Raw genomic sequence first — 19,767 nt, 5'->3', positions numbered from 1 at the left:
AACGTGCTATACATTATATCATCATGACTTATTTATAAATAACTGGACATTTGTACCTTCTGACTCTCTTCACCCATCTCACCCACTTCCCACCTTCCACCTCTGGTATCCACTTATCTGTTCTCCTTTTCTTTAAGACTGGTTTTGCTTTTGTTAAAGTTTCCACATATAAGGGAGATGACACAGTATTTGTCTTTCTCTGCCCGACTTATCTCATGTAGCATAATGCCCCCAAGATCCGTTCATATTGTCCTATTTGCCTGCTGTGTGTGGCTCTAGAGAACTCAACTGGAACCAACAGATAAAAATTATAGGAAAATATATTTTAGCTCAATAGCATTAAGAACATTATAACAATGATGGCAATTCAATGGCGGAGAAATTATTCTATAACATAATGAGCTGTCTGGAATAAAAATTACAAAGGCACTCCATTATTAAGAACTATATTAAAATTTTATCATATATATTAATAATTAATAATTATTAATAGTCAGGGCACCTGGATGGTTCAGTCAGCTCAACCTCCAACTCTTGATCTCACCTCAGGTCCCAATCTCGTGGTTCGTGGGCTGGAGCCCCACATTGGGCTCTGTGCTGACCCTTCAGAGACTGCTTGGCATTCTCTCTCTCTCTCTCTCTCTCTCTCTCTCTCTGCCCCACCCCTTCCCTTCAAGGCATTGGTACATGACTTCTCTTTCTCATGCACAAATAAACATATGTTAGCCTTTCTGGTTTTCTTCCACATTCTAAACACATTCTAAACCCCTTTGTTTTTTCCTGCTCTTTCTTTCCACCTGTGAGCCAGTAAAGTTCCTAAGTTTACTCAAGGTCTAAAGCAATGGCATTTTTTTTTACGTTTATTTATTTTTGAGAGGAAGCAAGAGAGAGAGAGAGAGCGCGCACGAGCAAGGGAGGGGCAAAGAGAGATAGGGACAGAGGATGCGAAGCAGGTTCTGCACTGACAGCTGAGAGCCTGATGTGGGGCTCAAACTTATGAACTTCGAGATCATGACCTGAGCCAAAGGCAGACACTTAACCAACTGAGCTACCCAGGCGCTCCTAAAGCAATGGTTCTTAATATCTTTATAGATCCCCTGCATCAGAAACCCCTGGTACTTACTGAAAATGCAGACTCTGGCTCTGCTGTAGACACACAGATTCAAAAACTCAGGGGGATGAGAAAGATTTGCATTTTTAAACAAGCTCCACAAGGTGAGTTTTAGACATCCTGAAATTTGAAAACTCTTCTCTAAGGCAACAAAGGTTAAGACATTGCCAAAAGAAACCTACAACTTTTGCGGCTTCCATTGACTTTTTCAGTCTCTGAGAAGACAAGAACTGACTGTGGTTATACTTAACACAGATTCTCTTGGGATGCCTAGGGGGCTCAGTCAGGATGCTCAGTGAGCCTAAGCATCCAACTTTGGCTCAGGTCATGATGTCACGGTTCATGGGTTCGGGCCCCACGTCAGACTCTGTGCTGACAGCTCCGAGCCTGGAGCCTGCTTCGGATTCTGTGTCTCCCTCTTTCTCTGCCCTTCCCCCACTCGTGCTCAGTCTCAAAATTAAATTAAAAACATCAATAAAAAATTTAACACAGAGTTTCTTGTTAAAACCAGTGGTGAAAATTATACACATTCATGTCAGACTCGGGACAAATAGAAATAATTTTATCACAATAGGTAACATTTTAAAACAAGGCATTTAAAGATTTGAATACTTGGGGGAAGAGATCCTCAATAAGAAGGAAGGAAGGAATATACAAGGATGAGAGTTTCAAAGCAGATAAAGTTACGTAAAAGAAGAGAGGTGTGGCCATACATATCTGTATATACATTGATCAAATATTTACTGATCAACTACAATGTCCAATAGTTACAGACACATAAGATACAATAATGAACAAAATAGGTAAACATCCCTACTCTCCTGGAGTTTACATGCTAGCAGTGCAAGATGAACAATATACATAATAAACACATTATAAAGTATCTCAGCAGTAAATTTTATGGAACAAGAACAACAAAAAACAGGGTAAAGGTGTCACGAATAAAGGTTGAGTGGAGATTTAATTTTACAAAGGTGGTCAGGGAAGCCACCTGTGAGTAAACAATTAATGAAAGTTAAGAAGTCAACCTTGCAGGTATCTGGGGGAAGACCATCTCACACAGAAGGCATAGCAAACACAAAGTGAACAGAATACCTGGCCTAGATGACAAAGACCAGTGTGCTGGATATAGGAATACATAAGGGAAAGAGTGTGAGGAGATAAAGAAGAGAGAGGTGTCAGGAACCAGACTGTAGGCTACTTTAAGGACTTTTGGTTTTACTCCAAAGAAAATGAAAAGCTAGGAAAGAGTTCTTAATAGGAGACTGAAATGATCAACCTTAAGGTATCATTCTGACTACTGAGTTGAAAATGAACTGAAACATGGCAAAAGTGGAAGGAGAGACAGTAGTTAGGAAAACAGCACTGCAGTAATCCAGGCAAAGGATGATCACAGCTCAAGCCAGGTGGTGGCTGTGAAGAAAAGGGATCAGATCTGGACAAATCATTAAGGGAGAGCCAACAGGATTTCCTGACAGAATGATGGGAGATAGAAGGAAATGCAAATAGTGAAATACCACCAAAGTTTTGGTCTAAGCAACTAATAGGACAGAGAGGAGAAAGACTGAAAATTAGCAGGTTTACATCTAAGGGACTCAGTTCAGTTTTCATCCCCCTAAATCTGCAACTTCTAAGACATTCAGGTAGACATGTCTAGTAGGCAGCTAAATATATGAATCTAGTTTTCAGAAGAGAAGTTTGCAATGGAGATGTAAATTTGGGAGTCATCAGCATGGAGACAGTACTTAAACCTATAAAACTGGATGAAATCACCATCTGAATGAGCACAGATGAAGAGAGAAGCAAAGCCTAATTCTAGGTGCCCTCCAATAATGCAGGTGAAGCAGCAAGGAAGAAGAGAAACCATCAAAGAAGACCGAGAAGGAAAAATTCAACTGCTCTGACAGCCAAATGAAGAAAATGTCCTAAGAATGAGATAGAGATCAACTATCAGCGTTGATGATTAAGGTTAAGACTGAAAATTTAGGGGCACCTGGGTGGTTCAGTTGAGCTCGTCTGACTCTTGATTTCGGCTCAGGTCATGATCTCACAGTTTGTGAGTTCGAGCCCCATGTCAGGCTCTGTGCTGACAGCACGGGTCCTGCTTGGGATTCTCTCCCTCCATCTCTCTCTCTCTCTCTGTTCCTCAGCTTGTTTTCTCTCTCTCTTCCAATCTCAAAATAAATAAACATTTAAAAAAAAAAAAAAGACTGAAAATTTACCACTGGATTACCAATGTGGAAGTCATTGGCTACTCTGACAAGCGCATTTTGGTGGAGTTTTAGAAGCAAAACCCTCGTTGAAGTATCTTTCAGGAGAAAGGATGGAGAAAATAAAACAAGTACACAAATTCTTCACAGGACTTTTGCAGCAATGGGGAGCAGAGAAAGTTTTGCAAGGAAGGAGATGCCATAAATAGACTAGACAGGGAAATGAAATTAAGGTAAAGTTTTGTTACAGAGTTACAGTAACGAAGACAGTGTGCTACTGGAATAAGGACAGCCACAGAGACCAGAATAGAATCCAAAAATAAGCCCCTAGATTTTTTATCAACTGATTTTCAAACTGAGTGCCAAGACAATCCAATAGAAAAGAATAGTTTTTTCAACAAATAGTGCTGGAACAAGTGGATATCCAATGGAAAATAATGGGGTTGGAAAACTACATCAGAGCATACACAAAAATTAACTCAAAACCAATCATAAACCTAAATGTAAGCACTTAAAATGACACAATTCTTATACAAAACAGGTGAACATAAGAGAAGGAAAGCAAAAATGATATAAAAACAGAGAGAAGGACAAAACATAAGAGACTCTCAAACATGGAGAACAAACACAGTGTTACTGGAGGGGTTGTGGGAGGGGGGGATGGGCTAAATGCATAAGGAGCATTAAAGAAATCTACTCCTGAAATCATTGTTGCACTATATGCTAACTAACTTGTATGTAAACTAAAAAAAATAAATAAATAAATAAATTAAATAAAAATAAATAAAATAAAATGATACAATTCCTAGAAGAAAACATAGGAGTAATTATTTAGGACCGTAACTTCGATGATGGTTTCTTAGGACACCAAAAACAACCAAAGGAAAAAAAATAGACAAATGTGGCATCAAAATTTAAAACTTCTGGGGCGCCTGTGGGGCACCTGGGTGGCTCGGTCGGTTGAACGTCCGATGTCAGCTCAGGTCATGATCTCACGGTCGACTTCGAGCCCCGCAGCCAGCTCCATGCTGACAGCTCAGAGCCTGGAGCCTGCTTCAGATTCTGTGTCTCTCTCTCTCTCTCTCTGCTCCTCCCCTGCTCGCACTCTCTCTCTTTCTCAAAAATGAATAAACATTATAAAAAAAAAAAAAAAAAACTTCTGGGGCACCTGGGTGGCTCAGCTGGTTAAGTCACCGATTTTGGGTTGGGTCACGATCTCACGGTTTGTGAGTTCGAGCCCAGCATTAGGCTTGCTGCTGTCATTGCGGAGTCCACTTTGGATCCTCTGTCCGCCCCCCACCCTGCTCACACTCTCCCAAAAATAAATAAAACATTTAATTTTTTTTAATTTTTAAAAAATGTAAAACTTCTATGCAAAGAACACTATCAATAAAGCAAAAAGACAACCCACAGAATGAGAGAAAATGTTTGTAAATCACATATTTGATAAGGGACTTATATCCAGACTATTTCACAAACTCTCACAATTTGATATTAAAAAGACAACCCATTTAAATACAGGAAAAAAATCTAGACATTTCTCCAAAGAAAATACACAAATAGTCAATAAACACATGAAAAAAATACGTGCACATCATTAGCCATCAGGGAAACACAAATTAAAATCACACGGAGAGATTACTTCATATCCACTAGGATGGCTACAAGCAAAAAGTCACAATAACCAGTGTTGGCAAGGATGTGGAGAAACTGGAACCCTCACACATTACAGATGAGAATGTAAATGGTACAGCCACTTTGGCAAACAAGTTGGTAGCTCCTCAATATGTTAAACACATTGTTACCATATGACCCTACAATTCCACTCCTAGATATATACACAAAAGGAAGGAAAACATACAGCCACACAAAAAGTAGTACACAAAAAAAGTTCGCAGCAGGCAAACATTGGGAACAACCTAACTGCCCATCAACTCATGAATGGCTAAATAAAATGTGGTACAAAAATCAAAAAAGGAAAGGGGAATAAAGTACTGATGATACATGACACCAACGTAGTTGAACCTTGAAAATATTATGCTAAGTAAAAGCAACAAGTCACAAAAGACCACATGCTGCATGATTCTGTTTACATGAAATGTCCAGAAAAGGCAAATATATAGTGACAGTAAATTAGAAGTCGCCTGGGGCTAGAGAGGAAAGTGCTATGTGAAGTGAATGCTGAAGCGTCCGGCTTTTGGGGGTAGAACAAAAATATTCTGAAATTAGAATCTGATAATGGTTTTCAACTATGAAAAGTTAATTATATATTTTAAATGGGCATATTAATTATATCTCAATAAAGCTCTTCAAGTAAATAAATATATGTCTTTTTCCCAGATGGGAGAAAACACGTTTTTATGAAGATATGAATGATCCAGAAGGAAAAAACAATGTAAGAGAGGACATTTTAGCAAAGTTCTAAAGTGAGAGTGCATGGAATCCAGCACACAAGTAGAAGGAATGGAATCAAAGAGAAGCACAAATAGCTAGCTCATCTGTAAGTAACAGGCAGGCAGCGTATATGGGTATAAATGCTGGTAGGTAGGTAGATGCGGTGGTGGGGGTCTATGGACGTTCTCTACTGACTGCTTCGATTTTCTCAGTGAAAATAAGCAAGGTGATCACCTAAGAGGGCATGGGGAAGAGATTTTAAGGATGAGGAAAGAGGGGTGCCTGGGTGGCTCAGTCGGTTAAGTGTCCGGGTCTTCATTTCAGCTCAGGTCATGATCTCACAATTGAGGAGTTCAAGCCGCAACCAAGACAATTCTGTCAGCACAAAGTCTGCTTGGGATTCTCTCTCTCTCTCTCTCTCTGTCTTCCTTTATCAAAAATAAATAAACTTTAAAAAAAAAAAGGGATGACAAGAGAGGAAGATAAGAGTGGACAGTTATATGACTAGAATATTCAGTGCCATTTAGACCTGGTCAGTAACTGAAAATGAGACCCTATGGGATGCTTTCTCCAGTCATATTTAGCTGCTAGGGTAGGGGCAGAAAGTAGTAGCAAGAATTGGATTTAACCAACACTTGGGTTTTAGCCAAGAGATTATGTCAAAGTAAGGTAGAGAAGGGAAGACATGGGAATGATTGTAAGGACTAAATGTGGAATTTAAGTGGAGAGGAGAGAAACTGGAGACAGGTAAGTAGATAGGCCACTGTATTATTTCACATGAGTACTTGAATTAGGACAGTTTAGTAGGAATGAAAAGAAGAGACAGGTACTATCTCCTGGAGATGTAAGTGACTGGATTTGGCAAATAGCAATAGGAAAAGACGTTATTTGAGCCAAAGAGAATGCAAATATTTCTAGCCAATGACACTGAGGATACAAAGCAATAGTTATCATTAAATGAGGTTAGAAACAAAGAAGATTGGTTCCACAAGAGACAGGTAATGAGCTGCAAGCAAGACAAGACAATGAGAAGCAAAGGAGAAAGGAAAAGATACGAAAAGAAACACACAGCAAGAGAAAATACAATTATTACAGTATAGAAAATCCTTCTGCAGTATTAAAGATAGGTAAACTACGGTGTACAATTATATTCAGTTAGTTCCTGAGCTAAGAGTTTCATCCATTTTCAAAAGAGAAACTAGTATTAGAAGCTATTTATCTCAACATCTTCCCATCTACTTCCACTGTTACACGTTAAAACAAAAAAAAAAAAAAAAGCTGTCCAAAGAAGTTAAGTGGTTGCCTAAAGTCACCAATTAGTGGTAAGGCCTAGTTTAGAATCCAAGTGTTAACAGTCTCAGTCTACCCACTGTCCAGAATTACCACAGAGGGAGTTATTACATAAACCAATTATCCATCTTCCTTATGCTCAAAAATGTAGGCATGCCAGGGATGCCTGGCTGCCTCAGTCAGTAGAGCATGCGACTCTTCATGTCTGGGCCATGATGAGTTCAAGCCCACAGTGGCATAGAACTTACTTCAAAACCAAAAAAAAAAAAAGAGGGGCGCCTAGGTGGCTCAGTTAGTTAAGCATCCGACTTCAGCTCAGGTCATGATCTTGCAGTTCGTGAGTTCCAGCCCATGTCAGGCTCTGTGCTGACAGCTCACAGCCTGGAACCTGCTTCAAATTCTGTGTCTCCCTCTCTTTCTCCCCCCCCCCCCCCCTCACTTGCTCTCTCCCTCTCTCTCTAAAAAATAAACATTAAAAAAAATTTTTTTTAAGATAACCTTTAAGAAAAAATGTAGGCATGCCCATACTTGGAATTTTCTTCTCTTGGTTCTTCCTTCTGCCAGAAGGTACAGATCCTGCTGTTTTATGTAACAGAAGTCATATATGGCAACAACTAGCAAAACAGAAAGGAAACGAAGCAATCTATCCCCGAAGGAAAGACAGTAAACTAGGCCCTGAGATATGTGACCAAGGATTTCTATCAGTAGCACCACACTTGCCCCCCACACACACACAGGTGTCCCTAATTCCTGTACTTAAATACCTACCAGAAGAAATTCTATTTAAAGCCATCAATGTCATTACCAGCTGTTGAAACCAGTGAGAATCGAGCTGCAGTAGGCATTTTGAACCATTACCTTATTTAAAAGGAAAGCATTCCCCATAAAGGCATACCAGTTCTCAATGATGAGCCAATTTTTCTAGTATTTTATGCATTAAGTTTTTAGAAGGTAGGCCAGGGAACCTACCCCACCAAGTTCAACATCATTTTCAGTAGGAAAATACATTTTGAGTTCAAACAAAAAATTATTTTCTATCTCATTTTTATAGCACATTTCAATTCAGACTAGCCAAATTTCAAGTGCTCAATAGCCTTCTATCCTACTGCCAGCATACTGGCCCTGTCAGTATTGTAATGTGTCTTGGGACAATTGCTTTCTCTGAATTTATAATATAAAGTGAATATGTAAATTATTGTTAAAATATTTAATTGTTGCCTTCATTAAATACCTTAGTTTGCATCCAAACACAAAACTAAATATAAAAAGAAACATAATTAAAAAACAAAAAACAGGGGCACCTGGGTGGCTCAGGTGATTAAGCATTGGACTTAGGCTCAGGTCATGATCTTGGGATCCCTGAGTTCCAGCCCCTCAGCCCCCATGTCAGGCTCTGTACTGACCACTCAGAGCCTGGAGCCTGCCTCACATTGCGTGTCTCCCTGTCTCTCTGCCCCTCTCCTGCTCACACTCTGTCTCTCTCTCTCTCAAAACTGAATAAATGTTAAAAAAAAAATTTTCCCCCAAACAAAAAATCAATACTTTCTAAATCTTATAGGTTACACATTCATTCTGCTAATGGATCTTCTCTCTTGACCTCATTTAATTCACCACACCCTTAGGCAACAATTTAGAAGCTTTATTTTCACAAATTTTTAAAAAAATAAATATAAATACTACCAATTAACAAAAGAGTATCTGGACCGAGTTCTAACATATCACGTAAATCAATTATCCAAATACATCTAATCTGTTTTGGAAAATAGTCACAACCATTTTTAAAAAAAAGTTTCTGATACTGTACTTACAGAAAAACAAGGAATTTTTAATTTTTTCATTATTTCAACAATGTTTCCAACCATGTAAAAATTCAGTGGAAATGCATGTTAAAATAATTTACCTAATAATTTTCCCCGTTTCTGACACTTTATCACTGCTCATCAAATCTAAGAGTTTTTTTTTTTAAGTGGGACTTATCTTTATTTTTTTATTTTTCAAATTTGTATTTAAATTCTAGTTAGTTACCATGAGAAGTATTTCCTTTTTCTTTTTTTTTTTTTTTTTTAGAGATAGAGAAAGCATAAGTAGGGGAGAGGGAGGGAGGAAGCTAGAGAGACAGAGTGAGAGAGAATCTCAAGCAGGCTCCAGCCCCAGCAGTGAGCCCAATACAGGGCTGATCCCACAACCCTGGGTTCATGACTTGAGCCAAAATCAAGAGTTGGATGCTCAACCCACTGAGTCACCCAGGTGCCGCTGAAAAGTGTTCCATTTTAAATAGGCTTATATTTTAAATAGGTAGTGTTGCCTAGCTCTCCCTGAGACTATTCTAAGAAAACCTTTCCTTCACTGTAAAAACTCTACATTTCAAACTATAATTTACACGTTTATGTTTTATTTTTTCTGGATATGTCTTCATGTAACTGTTTTAAATTCCAATTAGGTGAAAAATTTTTCAGAGACCAGTAATGTACCTTCTATCCTTCCATCTATCTCTAAAGACAGAACTAGCAAAATGGAAAGGGCAAAAGCTGTATGGAAAAAAGTTGAGTTAGTTAAGCCAGTTCTGCCACTTACTATCTGGATGACCTGGGTCTCACATTCCTTATCAGTAAAATGGAAATTTAAAATGGCCATTTTGAATGTTATAGGAATTCAGTAATATAGGTAACACACATGGCACAAAGTAGGCAACTTGGTAAAGAGTACGAATACCACTGATATGAATAATCTAAAGCTGCTACTTTTTTTTTTTAATTTTTTTTAAATGTTTATTTATTTTTGAGACAGGGAGAGACGGAGCATGAACAGGGGAGGGGCAGAGACAGAGGGAGACACAGAATCGGAAGCAGGCTCCAGGATCTGAGCTGTCAGCAGAGCCCAACGCAGGGCTCGAACCCACGGACCATGAGATCATGACCTGAGCAGAAGTCGGACGCTCAACCGACTGAGCCACCCAGGTGCCCCTAAAGCTGTTACTTTTAAAAAGCTTAATATACTTCTTGCTAGTAAAATCTTCCAAAAAATTGTATGAAAACTTCTTTTCATTCTTTACCAGCATATTTTAACAAGTCTTGTTCCCATTTCCACCCCCCAGAAATCATATTAAAAAGACTACATATGGTGGAATAAAATATACCACCTCTCTTCTTCTCTTTCAACTACAACCAAATGCACATACATTCACAGCACTAATTTACTATAGGGTTGAATCATTTTAAATTGCCATTTTTACATGTCCAAACTGGTCAACTTACTGGCTGTCTCAAATGGTTCAATCTGAAATTTACTCGTCCAGTGAACACTTTAGTAATCCCAGGCTGGACTGCAGTTGTTGCACATAAGCAATGTTAAATGAGAGCTTTGAAATAAAGTGGAACATGAAAGTTCATTCTTATTTTAATGCTTTTACTTTGTACAAAGCTCTTCTAGAACTAAAATGTTAATATAATACATCTTGAATGTATTTCTTTTTCTTAGTTTTTTTTTTTTTTTTAATGTTTATTCATTTTTGAGAGAGACAGAGCACGAGCAGGGGAGGAGCACAGACAAAGAGAGACAGAGACACAGAATCTGAAGCAGGCTCCAGGCTCTGAGCTGTCAGTACAGAGCACAACACGGGGCTCAAACTTACAGACTGTGAGATCATGACCTGAGCCCAAGTCAGACACTTAACCGACTGACCCACTCAGGCACCCCAATCTTAAACATATTTCTAAGTAAAACCTGCAATATCTTATGCAATTATTCTGCAGACTATGGAAACACACATCAGGAAGAGATGATCAAGTAAGAATCATTATATTTATATGTAAATCCAAGCATACAACTGAAGAATTGCAAGATCTTCAACAGGATGACTAACATTTCAAAAGTCAACAGTGTCTAAAACAAGAGACCTCTTGAGTGTCAGAATTAAACTAAAGACTCAAAATACAGGAAACAAATTATCTGCCAGAGAAATTCTGGGGAAGAATTCTCAACAAAACCTACCTCAATAGTTCTCAAAACTGGTTCAGAATAAAATCACCATAACAGCTACAACAAAAAACACAAGTGCCCTAACTGTAAGAGTGTAGGGCCCTAATGAAAAGTGTAATAAACCTCCCCAGGTGCTTCTCATATGCATCCAGGGTGGAGAACCCCTGTTTAGTATGGATTCTTTTTCATACCCCTACTTAAATTAAGACTAAATTTTGAGGAGAAAAACATGTTCCTAAGCCCAGTAAAGTTCCAGATAATTCTAGTCTACCAGAGAGTAGATTTTTTTTATTTTATAAGAAAACATCACCCCTACATTACCATGAAGACAACATTTATACCAAGGAACACTTCTCTCTCCTATTTAAAGTACTGTTGTAAGATTTTCTTATTAGAGGGATCATCAGCAATGCAGAACATAAAAGAAAATTTGTAGTATTCCACTAGGACCATTACTGATATTTCTTCCTGTTTAAAAAGATTTTTAACTTTCTAAATTATAAATAAAATACTAACAGTTTATTTTACACGAGTTTAACCAATCAACTAGAGATCATAATTGAAATATAATTCCTATTTAATTTCAATTTTAACATTCAAAAGTAGTCCAATTAAGACAGTCTTACTGTTCTAGAATCCGAGAATGGATTATATTCATCAAGTCCTGGTGGAACATTTCTTGTCACTTGAGTAACTGATGGGTCCTGGAATAAAATTCAAAGGAGAATAAAAGATTACTTATCGTTTAAGGCACAATTTTGATATTTACAAAGCATTTATTCCATCTGTATTTCTGGTCACCCAGTGAAGCTAACAGGAAAATAAAAAGATTATCACATTTCCTCACTCTCATCCCAACAAGGTTGAAATTTATACCCTCAGCCCTCACACTCTCAATGAAAAAACTGGGTTAGATGCAAATCAGGTGCTGGCTATTATATAAAGAATGAAAATAGCTATGTGGAGGTGACTGCACAAGAGCACCTTAGCAAACCTTGGGTAAACCCACCATCCCTTCCTTTAGGTTCCACAGTTCCCATATTTTTAAAGTTATCTTCCATCAGTTTTCCCTACTGCAGATATAAGTACCACATTACAAGTCAATGTCATGTACAGGCAACATCTATAGCATTCAAGATTAAGCACCATTTACATGTTTTATTCTGCTCCAATATTTTCACTTGACTATAGTTTACTTTGTCCTGTTTCTTCTTTTCCAAATGTAATACATCACCACACTATCCCAACTTTTCAAATCTTTTCATGTTAGGCTTCCAAATAAGTCCCAAAATATTAGTTAATCTACTTCTCTCGTGAATTTAAGACACAAACATAATAAACATCTCAACAAAAACCAACTGCATAATTAATGTGAAAGGCATTTGCAAACTGTAATACAGCCTCATTGGCCTTTACATCCCTAATTCCAAACTTTGGCATGCATCAGAATCAAAACAGATTGCTGCAACGGACCTCTAGAGTTCTGTGAAGGGGCCTGAGAATCTGTATTTCTAACAAGTTCCCAGATGATGCTACTTGCCGCTGGTTGGGGAACCACTGCTCTCTTGTCTATACTGTACTTTTTCCAATCCATCTTTCTCAACACAGTCATCAAAGTTACCTGTCAAAAAGGAAGAGCTGATCTTGTCATTCCCCTCCTCTATTCCTAATCCATTTCAGATTCTTTAGAGGCTGTCCACCAAGACAAAATATAAATTCCTCAAAATGAGATAAAAGACTTCTGACCATCTAACCTAGTCCCGAACTACCTTTCCAGCCAGACTCATCTATTCTCTCTGAAGGACCTTCCTCTTGCCAGGTCCTTCACTCCCCACCAAATCAAACAAGATATTGCATAAGGAGCCTTGAACTTGGCAAAAAGTGGTAAGGATAAATTAAAAGTATGGCACAGACAAAAAATAAAAAAACTATGCTTGTTCAACAATAAAAAAGGAAGGAGGGGATGAAATCACTCTATTTCCCAGGGTTGTCCTCCCAAGTTTACTCAAAAATGTGAGAAGCAGGAAGATTATCAAAAGAGTGTGTGCTTCAGGGAAAAACGTGAGAAAAAAGAAACATGAATATTTTAATCAAAATTTTCAGTTTGGCACTGCTGTGGTTACCTTAATTCAGAAGAGGGTTTAGGAGGGTGAGTGGCTGGTTCAGTCAGCGCAGCAAGCAACTTTTGATCTCAGAGTTCTGAGTATGAGCCCCACATTGGGTGTAAGGATTACTTAAAAAAGTAAAAAAAATTTTTTTGAAAAAAACGGGTTTAGGGTCAATAAGTGGAGACTTAGCAAATCCTAATGGTCCAGATGCAGTCTCGATGCATTCCCCTCATCCCTACCCACAAAACCAGGTGACCTGGGAATTCTCCACACCATACTCTTTCTTGGCATTGCTTCCTGTGGTTGAAATACTCTTCCAGGTTGGGTCAACCTAGCATTCTCCTCTTCCTTAAAGACTCAAAAAAAACACTTCACATGCTAACTAATAAAATCCCTGATACCCAAGTAAGTACAACATACACTTAGTGCTTTCTCAGAGCTTGGTATTCATCTCCATCATCATTTATTTCACTGAATCATGATGATCTTCATACAATTCCCTTTTCCCAAATTAGACTGTCACTTCTTTGCATACAAAAACCACAAATAGGTGTTTTTTTAATTTAATCATATGTGCCTGGTAATACTGTTTGAGTGATTATTACCACCCCCAAAGAGAAGAAAAAATCTACAGACTAATGCTTCAAGGCGCGCCTGGGTGGCTCAGTCGGTTGAGCGTCTGACTTCAGCTCACATCATGATCTCACAGTTCATGAGTTCAGGCCCCGCATCGGGCTCTGTAATGACAGCTTCTGAGCTGTCTGAAGGACATCTGAAGGAGTCTGCTTCAGATTCTGTCTCCCTCTCTCTCTGCCCCTCCCCCACTCACGCTCTGTCTCTCTGCCTCTCCAAAATAAAGAAAATGAATTTTAAAAAAATTTTAAAGAGTAATGCTTCAGGATAGAATCAACAGTAATAACCAAGAAACACTTTCTGAAAAAAAATGTGCATAAATATGAAGCTGGTTCAAAAATTTAAGTGAAAAAATATTTGATCTCACTCCTAAGAAAAATACTAATTAAAACTACCCTGCCCTAATCATTTTTCACCTATCAGAGTAGAAAAAATCTACAAGTCTGACATACTCTAATGACAAAGGTGTAAGAAAATAAGAATTCTCATATATTATTAACGGGTACAGAAATTGTTACAACCTCTAATGGAAGGACAGTTGGCAATAGCTAGCAAAATTACATCTACATTTTTACTCTGACCCATGATCTCACTTCTAGGAATTTATTCCAAAGGGCAAAATACTATTTGTAATAGCAAAACACCAGAAGCAACCTAAATGTCTACCAATAGAATAAAGTTGAATCAACTACGGGACATGGACATAATAAAATACTATGCAGTTAAGTATTACACAGCTGTATAATAGTACAAGGAAATCTATATGCTGCTATGGAATGAATGAAAAAGTGCAAAACAATATAACTAAAATGTTGCCTCTTATTGAAAGAAAAAAATTAACATGTAAAACTAAGATGTTACCTCATATTTCAAGAAAAAAATTAATGTGTATGTGTTTACTTAAATTTTGAACAAGATGAAAAAACCAGGGCACCTGGCTGGCTCAGTCGGAAGAGCATGCAACTCTTCATCTCTGTGTCACTGAGTATGAGCGCCATGTTGGGTGGAGATTACTTAAGTAAATTAAACTTAAAAAAACTTTTTTTACATGAAAAACAAGTAAGTAAAATTTTACTTATTTAAATGCTTATTTGTATTTTTGAGAAAGAAAGAGAGTACAAGCAGGGGAAGGGCAGAGAGAGAGGGAGACAGAGGATTCAAAGCAAGCTCTGCGTGGACAGTAGCCAGCCCAATGTGGAGCTCGAACTCACAAACTGGGAGATCATGACCCAAGATGAAGTCAGACATTCAACTAACTGAACCACTCAGGTGCCCCAGTAAATAAAATTTATTAGTAAGATGAAGAAGCCAAAAGCTACTAATATGAATGATTATCAGCAGATGAAGAGTGATAAGAGACCATAGGATTGGAAGCCAGACTTCGCTGAATGTACCTCGTTTTACAGTTTTTACTTTGGAACCAGGAAAATATTACATAATTAAAAAAAAAAAAAACAGGGGAAGTATAGAGTCAGAAAGATAGATCCTGTTTAGCCAACATTCATGCCATCAATGTCATTCTTTCAATGCTAGAGGTACAAGGAGTCCAATGAGTCCCAACTCTCATTTTCTAAATACACATAGCCAATTATCAAGTGTCCTAAAATGCACAAATCCTACATAAGGTATAACTTAGCTCCAAAGAGACGAATGAAATCATTCTTCCAATTTTCTACTTTTAACTCCAATAATGAAAATGTACTTGGTTTTCTTCTAGATTCTAGAAGAGATTAAATCCAGGCTAAGTTAATTGGCAATTTAACAAAATCATTGTGTCAAGTTAACTGAGTTCACTTCTAGTTGGTCTGGAATTTCTCCTTAACATTAAGTATTAGGTGACAAAGCAGTAGAACATGTACCAGATTTGCCAAGATTTAGGAAGCTAAAGAACTGTTACCTCTGAATTCTTAATTAACCTTTCAAATTAGTTTTAATAAATGTAGATAGTGTTATGGAAGTTGTAGTCTTCTGAAATAGAAGAAAACAACAGAGCTGAAGTTTTAATAATGAATAATCTTTTACAGCCTCTACGTGTCTAGCACTTATTACTTCCAATCCTTGTTATGATCCTCCCTGATGGATGGTACTATTCTATTTCTCAGAGAAAGAAGCTATGACTTTGAAAAAGGTCAAGAAACTTCCTGAAGGGCATTTAGTGTATATCTGAGAGAAAATATATGCTAAAAATAAAATTTACCACACCCACAACTTAATCAAGAAAGACACAGGTTGAGTTCATTGTTTATTAATGATTTCAAACCTTTGGCAGGAAAATGTGCTTTCTTTTCAACACAACAAAATCAAACTGTTTCAAGTGCTAACTTGGTTGACTCTACTGCAGTGGTTGTCAAACTCAGTACAGACTGGAATCACCTGGAGGGCTTGTTAAAACCCAGATTACTGAACCCCATTCTAAATGTACCTTGATGTCTCAGATAGTGTCTGAGAATTTGCATTTCTAACAAGGAAAACAATCTGAGAGAGCCTCCTTTTACTGACTTAAAATAATATACTACACTTCTATGTTTTATTAACTTCCAAGAAGTGTAGACATTCTTTAGAATTTAAATATCCTATTTGGATCTGACTATCCATAAATATTAAATTACATAAATTTAGTTAAGCCAAGGCTATTCTACTAAACCCTCCACACACCATTTAACTTCATAGCCATATTTCATTAAAAATCAAGATGCATTATAAAAATGTTTTTCAACGAGAATAAGATTTCAAAACTAGCATAATTAGCTTTTTTATATCTTTAATTCAGATTTCTTTACCAAATCCTCTAAAGTAGTGTACCTTCATTATATTTCGGATGATTTCATCCACTATGCATTAAATTGGGCAGTTCTCCATCACTCCACACGTAACCTCTCAGGAAGATTCTAATGTGGCAGAAAGTACGTTCACCTTCAGCTAGATTCTTGAGAATCAACCTCAGTATCCTGCTTATTCTTTGTACCATTCTCAAGCTAAATCGTCTAACATGAAAATAGCCTACATGGATGACTCTGTATAACCATATATTATGTATCCATTTATTATATCTGCTAACACTTAACAGGTTTGAGTTTCAAGATTAACGTTCAAAATCTCACGTATCTTAGGTACTTGTTCTGTAGCAGAGTACTTGTCTAGGATTTAGAAACTCCTGGCAATGACTAGACTGTGAACTTATGCAAGACACCTAAACTGCCAATTTTCTTATCTGTAAAATAGGGGAAATTTTTGATAGATGATTGTCCTGATCAGTCACAGCTCTGAAATGTTAGGCTATATATTTTTAAGTCTTTACCATCTGGAAAGCTGACTGCCTGTATTCAAATCCGAGTTCCGCTAATGAAAAGCTATAAACTTTCAACAAGGCGATTCATATTTCAATGTGACTCAGTTCCTTCATCAGTAAAACATATCTGTAGCTCATGAACTACTACTATATATAAAATGTTTAATACTGTTCCTGTACATGGAAAATACTGATAGCTAAGATTGTTATCATTACCACTACCAATAAGTAAGGAAGAAACAAGCTTTCTGTTTATGATTAACGGAGATATTAAGAATGCATAGCAAATCATATATAACGAATAGGCCAAAAAACACCTACAGCTGCCTTCTGAGGAAAGCAACCAGACATTCTTTGCCCAACCTTTGTGTCAAGTAACCCTGTTATCTTCACTATGTGTTAAAGGATGAAGAATTGGCCTCTGTGACAATTTTTAGAATTGGACATGAGGAAGTCTGGTAGACCCCAACAGAAGTGACTCTATATTGGATAATGCTAATCAATTAGATCTTATATCTTGAGCTACTTGAAGAGGAGACATTATGATTGGTAATTACAAGCAGAAGAGGCTGACACTAGTCATGGCAGAAAGACAAACAGAAGCTAATAAGAAGATGACCAGAAAAGGGAGCAGCGGGTACAAAATATGAGGGGAAAGACAATTACCAAGGTTGCTAATGTGTCACCAAAGCAAAAAGAGGGCCAACAGAGTTGTTACTGCTATTCTGGTTGGTGAGGAATGACTTGGTGTTACAGGAGTTTTCACTGTTAAGAAGATCCTCAGAGAAGAATGAGAGAAGCACAAGAGGGCAAAGAAGTTAGCAGAGACCAGTCCCCTAACCTTCACTTGAACCAGTACAGCACAATTTTATCTGTTTTATAAATACTGATTTCACATGAAAATGACTTACTGCTTAATGGGTGAGAGGTGAAGGACAGGGGGGCGATTTGAGGAAACACATTTTTAGCTCCCAGAGACCATTTCATTACAATTGCAAAGATGGACTGTGTTGGGCTACCTTCCCTCCCACAAAAATTTACAATAAAGCCCCATCACCTGAGGTAACCTGACACATCTCCATGATTTAAAACGAGAACAGGTAGAATCAGTGTTCTCTGTCATTTTGGGTTCCATTAAAATGATGTAAATACAGTTTACTGCCATTAACTAAATTTAAATAAAATCTGGTGTAAGAGAAAGTTTTTTTAAGTATAAACATTTATTGATTACTAGTATACATGGCTCTTGAAATGTTTACTAATCCAAAGTGAAATATGCTGGAAGTGTAAAACACAGCATGTTTCTGATTTCAAAGATTTATCACAAAACAACATAAATATAGGTCATTAATAACTTTTATAGTAATGGTGTTAAAAGGGTATTTTGTATATAAGGAGTAAAATAAAATATTAAAATTAGTTTCTTCTGTTTTTTCCATATGGCTACTAGATAATTTTTTAAAGTTTATTTATTTTGAGAGAGAGAGAGAGAGAGAGAGAGAGAGAGAGAGAATCCCAAGCAGACTGCATGATTTCAGCACAGAACCCCATGTGGGGCTCAATCCCATGAACCGAGAGATCATGACTCGAGCAGAAATCAAGAGTCAGATGCTTAACCAAATGAGCCACCCAGGCACCCCTAGCTAATTTTAAATTACAATGTGGCACAATTTTTATTTCCACTAGACAGGTCTGATTGAAGCCTAACAATGTATTCAAGACTGGCTTATAATTTCACTTTCATCCATTTGTGCAAATTCAATTGCTTCAGCCAAAGGGAAAATAAGAAACTGAGACCTAAAGCTAAATTTCTCCTGTTTTTCAAAATTGCAAAAGACGACAAAAGACCTGATCAGAAAGCTTCCCAATCCAATGTTTTCATATAACATAGTAATAGACTTTTACTACATTTTTTCACTTACCTCATGCCTTTTTTCATGATACAGCAGAACACACTAATTTGAATATTAAGAACATTTAGAAGAAAATGCACATTTTTAATTCTATCAGGCATGTCTATGAGAAACTTAGGTAGGCTAAAGCAAAGACAGATTCAAGGAAAGAAAGAGAATTCATCTATTTTAGCACAACAGTGCACTCTTTAATTATGTCATATAATTCTCAGAACAACCTTATGACTTAACTTCTGTATCCTTTCTTTCACTGCTGAGAATACTAGCTCACAAATCTTTAATGTCTTTTGCCCAAAGTCATAGAGCTAATAAGTGACATGGTAGGATTCAAATTCAAATCTGACCCCAAAGATTGAGTTCTTAGAAGAAAATGTAATAAAGAATACAAATTTATGTTTAAAACAGTAACTCCTCTAAAGAAAAAGACTGAATTAAACATGGCATTGCTCCAGCAAAACTTAATTAAAATACTCTTCAAGAACTCTGCTTAATCCAATCAATATTATACACTAGACTAGGAAACTTGATTAAACAAGTCCCAAGCTAGAGGCTAGGAGAGGCCCTACCTTCATAGAGTTATATATTTTTTTCCTACTTGATACGTCTCAGAGCTACTATAATCATATGAGTTTAACAAATACTGAGAATTTCACTTACCTAGAGAATTACTAGTTTCTAAATGTCCCAATTATTTAAAAAAAAAGGAACTATAAGAAGCCATTAAAAATCTGAGCTAGACTCTGAAACATGTATTTAGCAAATTTTTTATAAGAGATCGAAAGAAGTGCTTAATAATTACTAGGAATTATTCAATAAATCATGACTTTTAAAAACTGGTTCT

The 19,767-nt window shown here is 37.1% G+C and overlaps 1 protein-coding gene across 1 annotated transcript in view; it reads right to left on the bottom strand.

Annotated features, from left to right (window-relative positions):
* The window catches only part of SCAMP1 (secretory carrier membrane protein 1), a 129,452-nt gene that overhangs the window by 94,710 nt on the left and 14,975 nt on the right, over positions 1-19,767 (bottom strand). Inside the window, exon 2 of the mRNA XM_030323538.2 lies at positions 11,610-11,687. Coding sequence (XP_030179398.1) covers positions 11,610-11,687 — 78 coding nt within the window. The remainder of the gene's footprint in view (positions 1-11,609; positions 11,688-19,767) is intronic.

The sequence above is a fragment of the Lynx canadensis genome, chromosome A1, assembly GCF_007474595.2.
Source record: "Lynx canadensis isolate LIC74 chromosome A1, mLynCan4.pri.v2, whole genome shotgun sequence".
Classification (NCBI taxonomy): Eukaryota; Metazoa; Chordata; class Mammalia; order Carnivora; family Felidae; genus Lynx; species Lynx canadensis.
The sequence above is the reverse complement of the archived record's forward strand: the minus strand, read 5'-3'. Positions and strand labels throughout refer to the sequence as shown.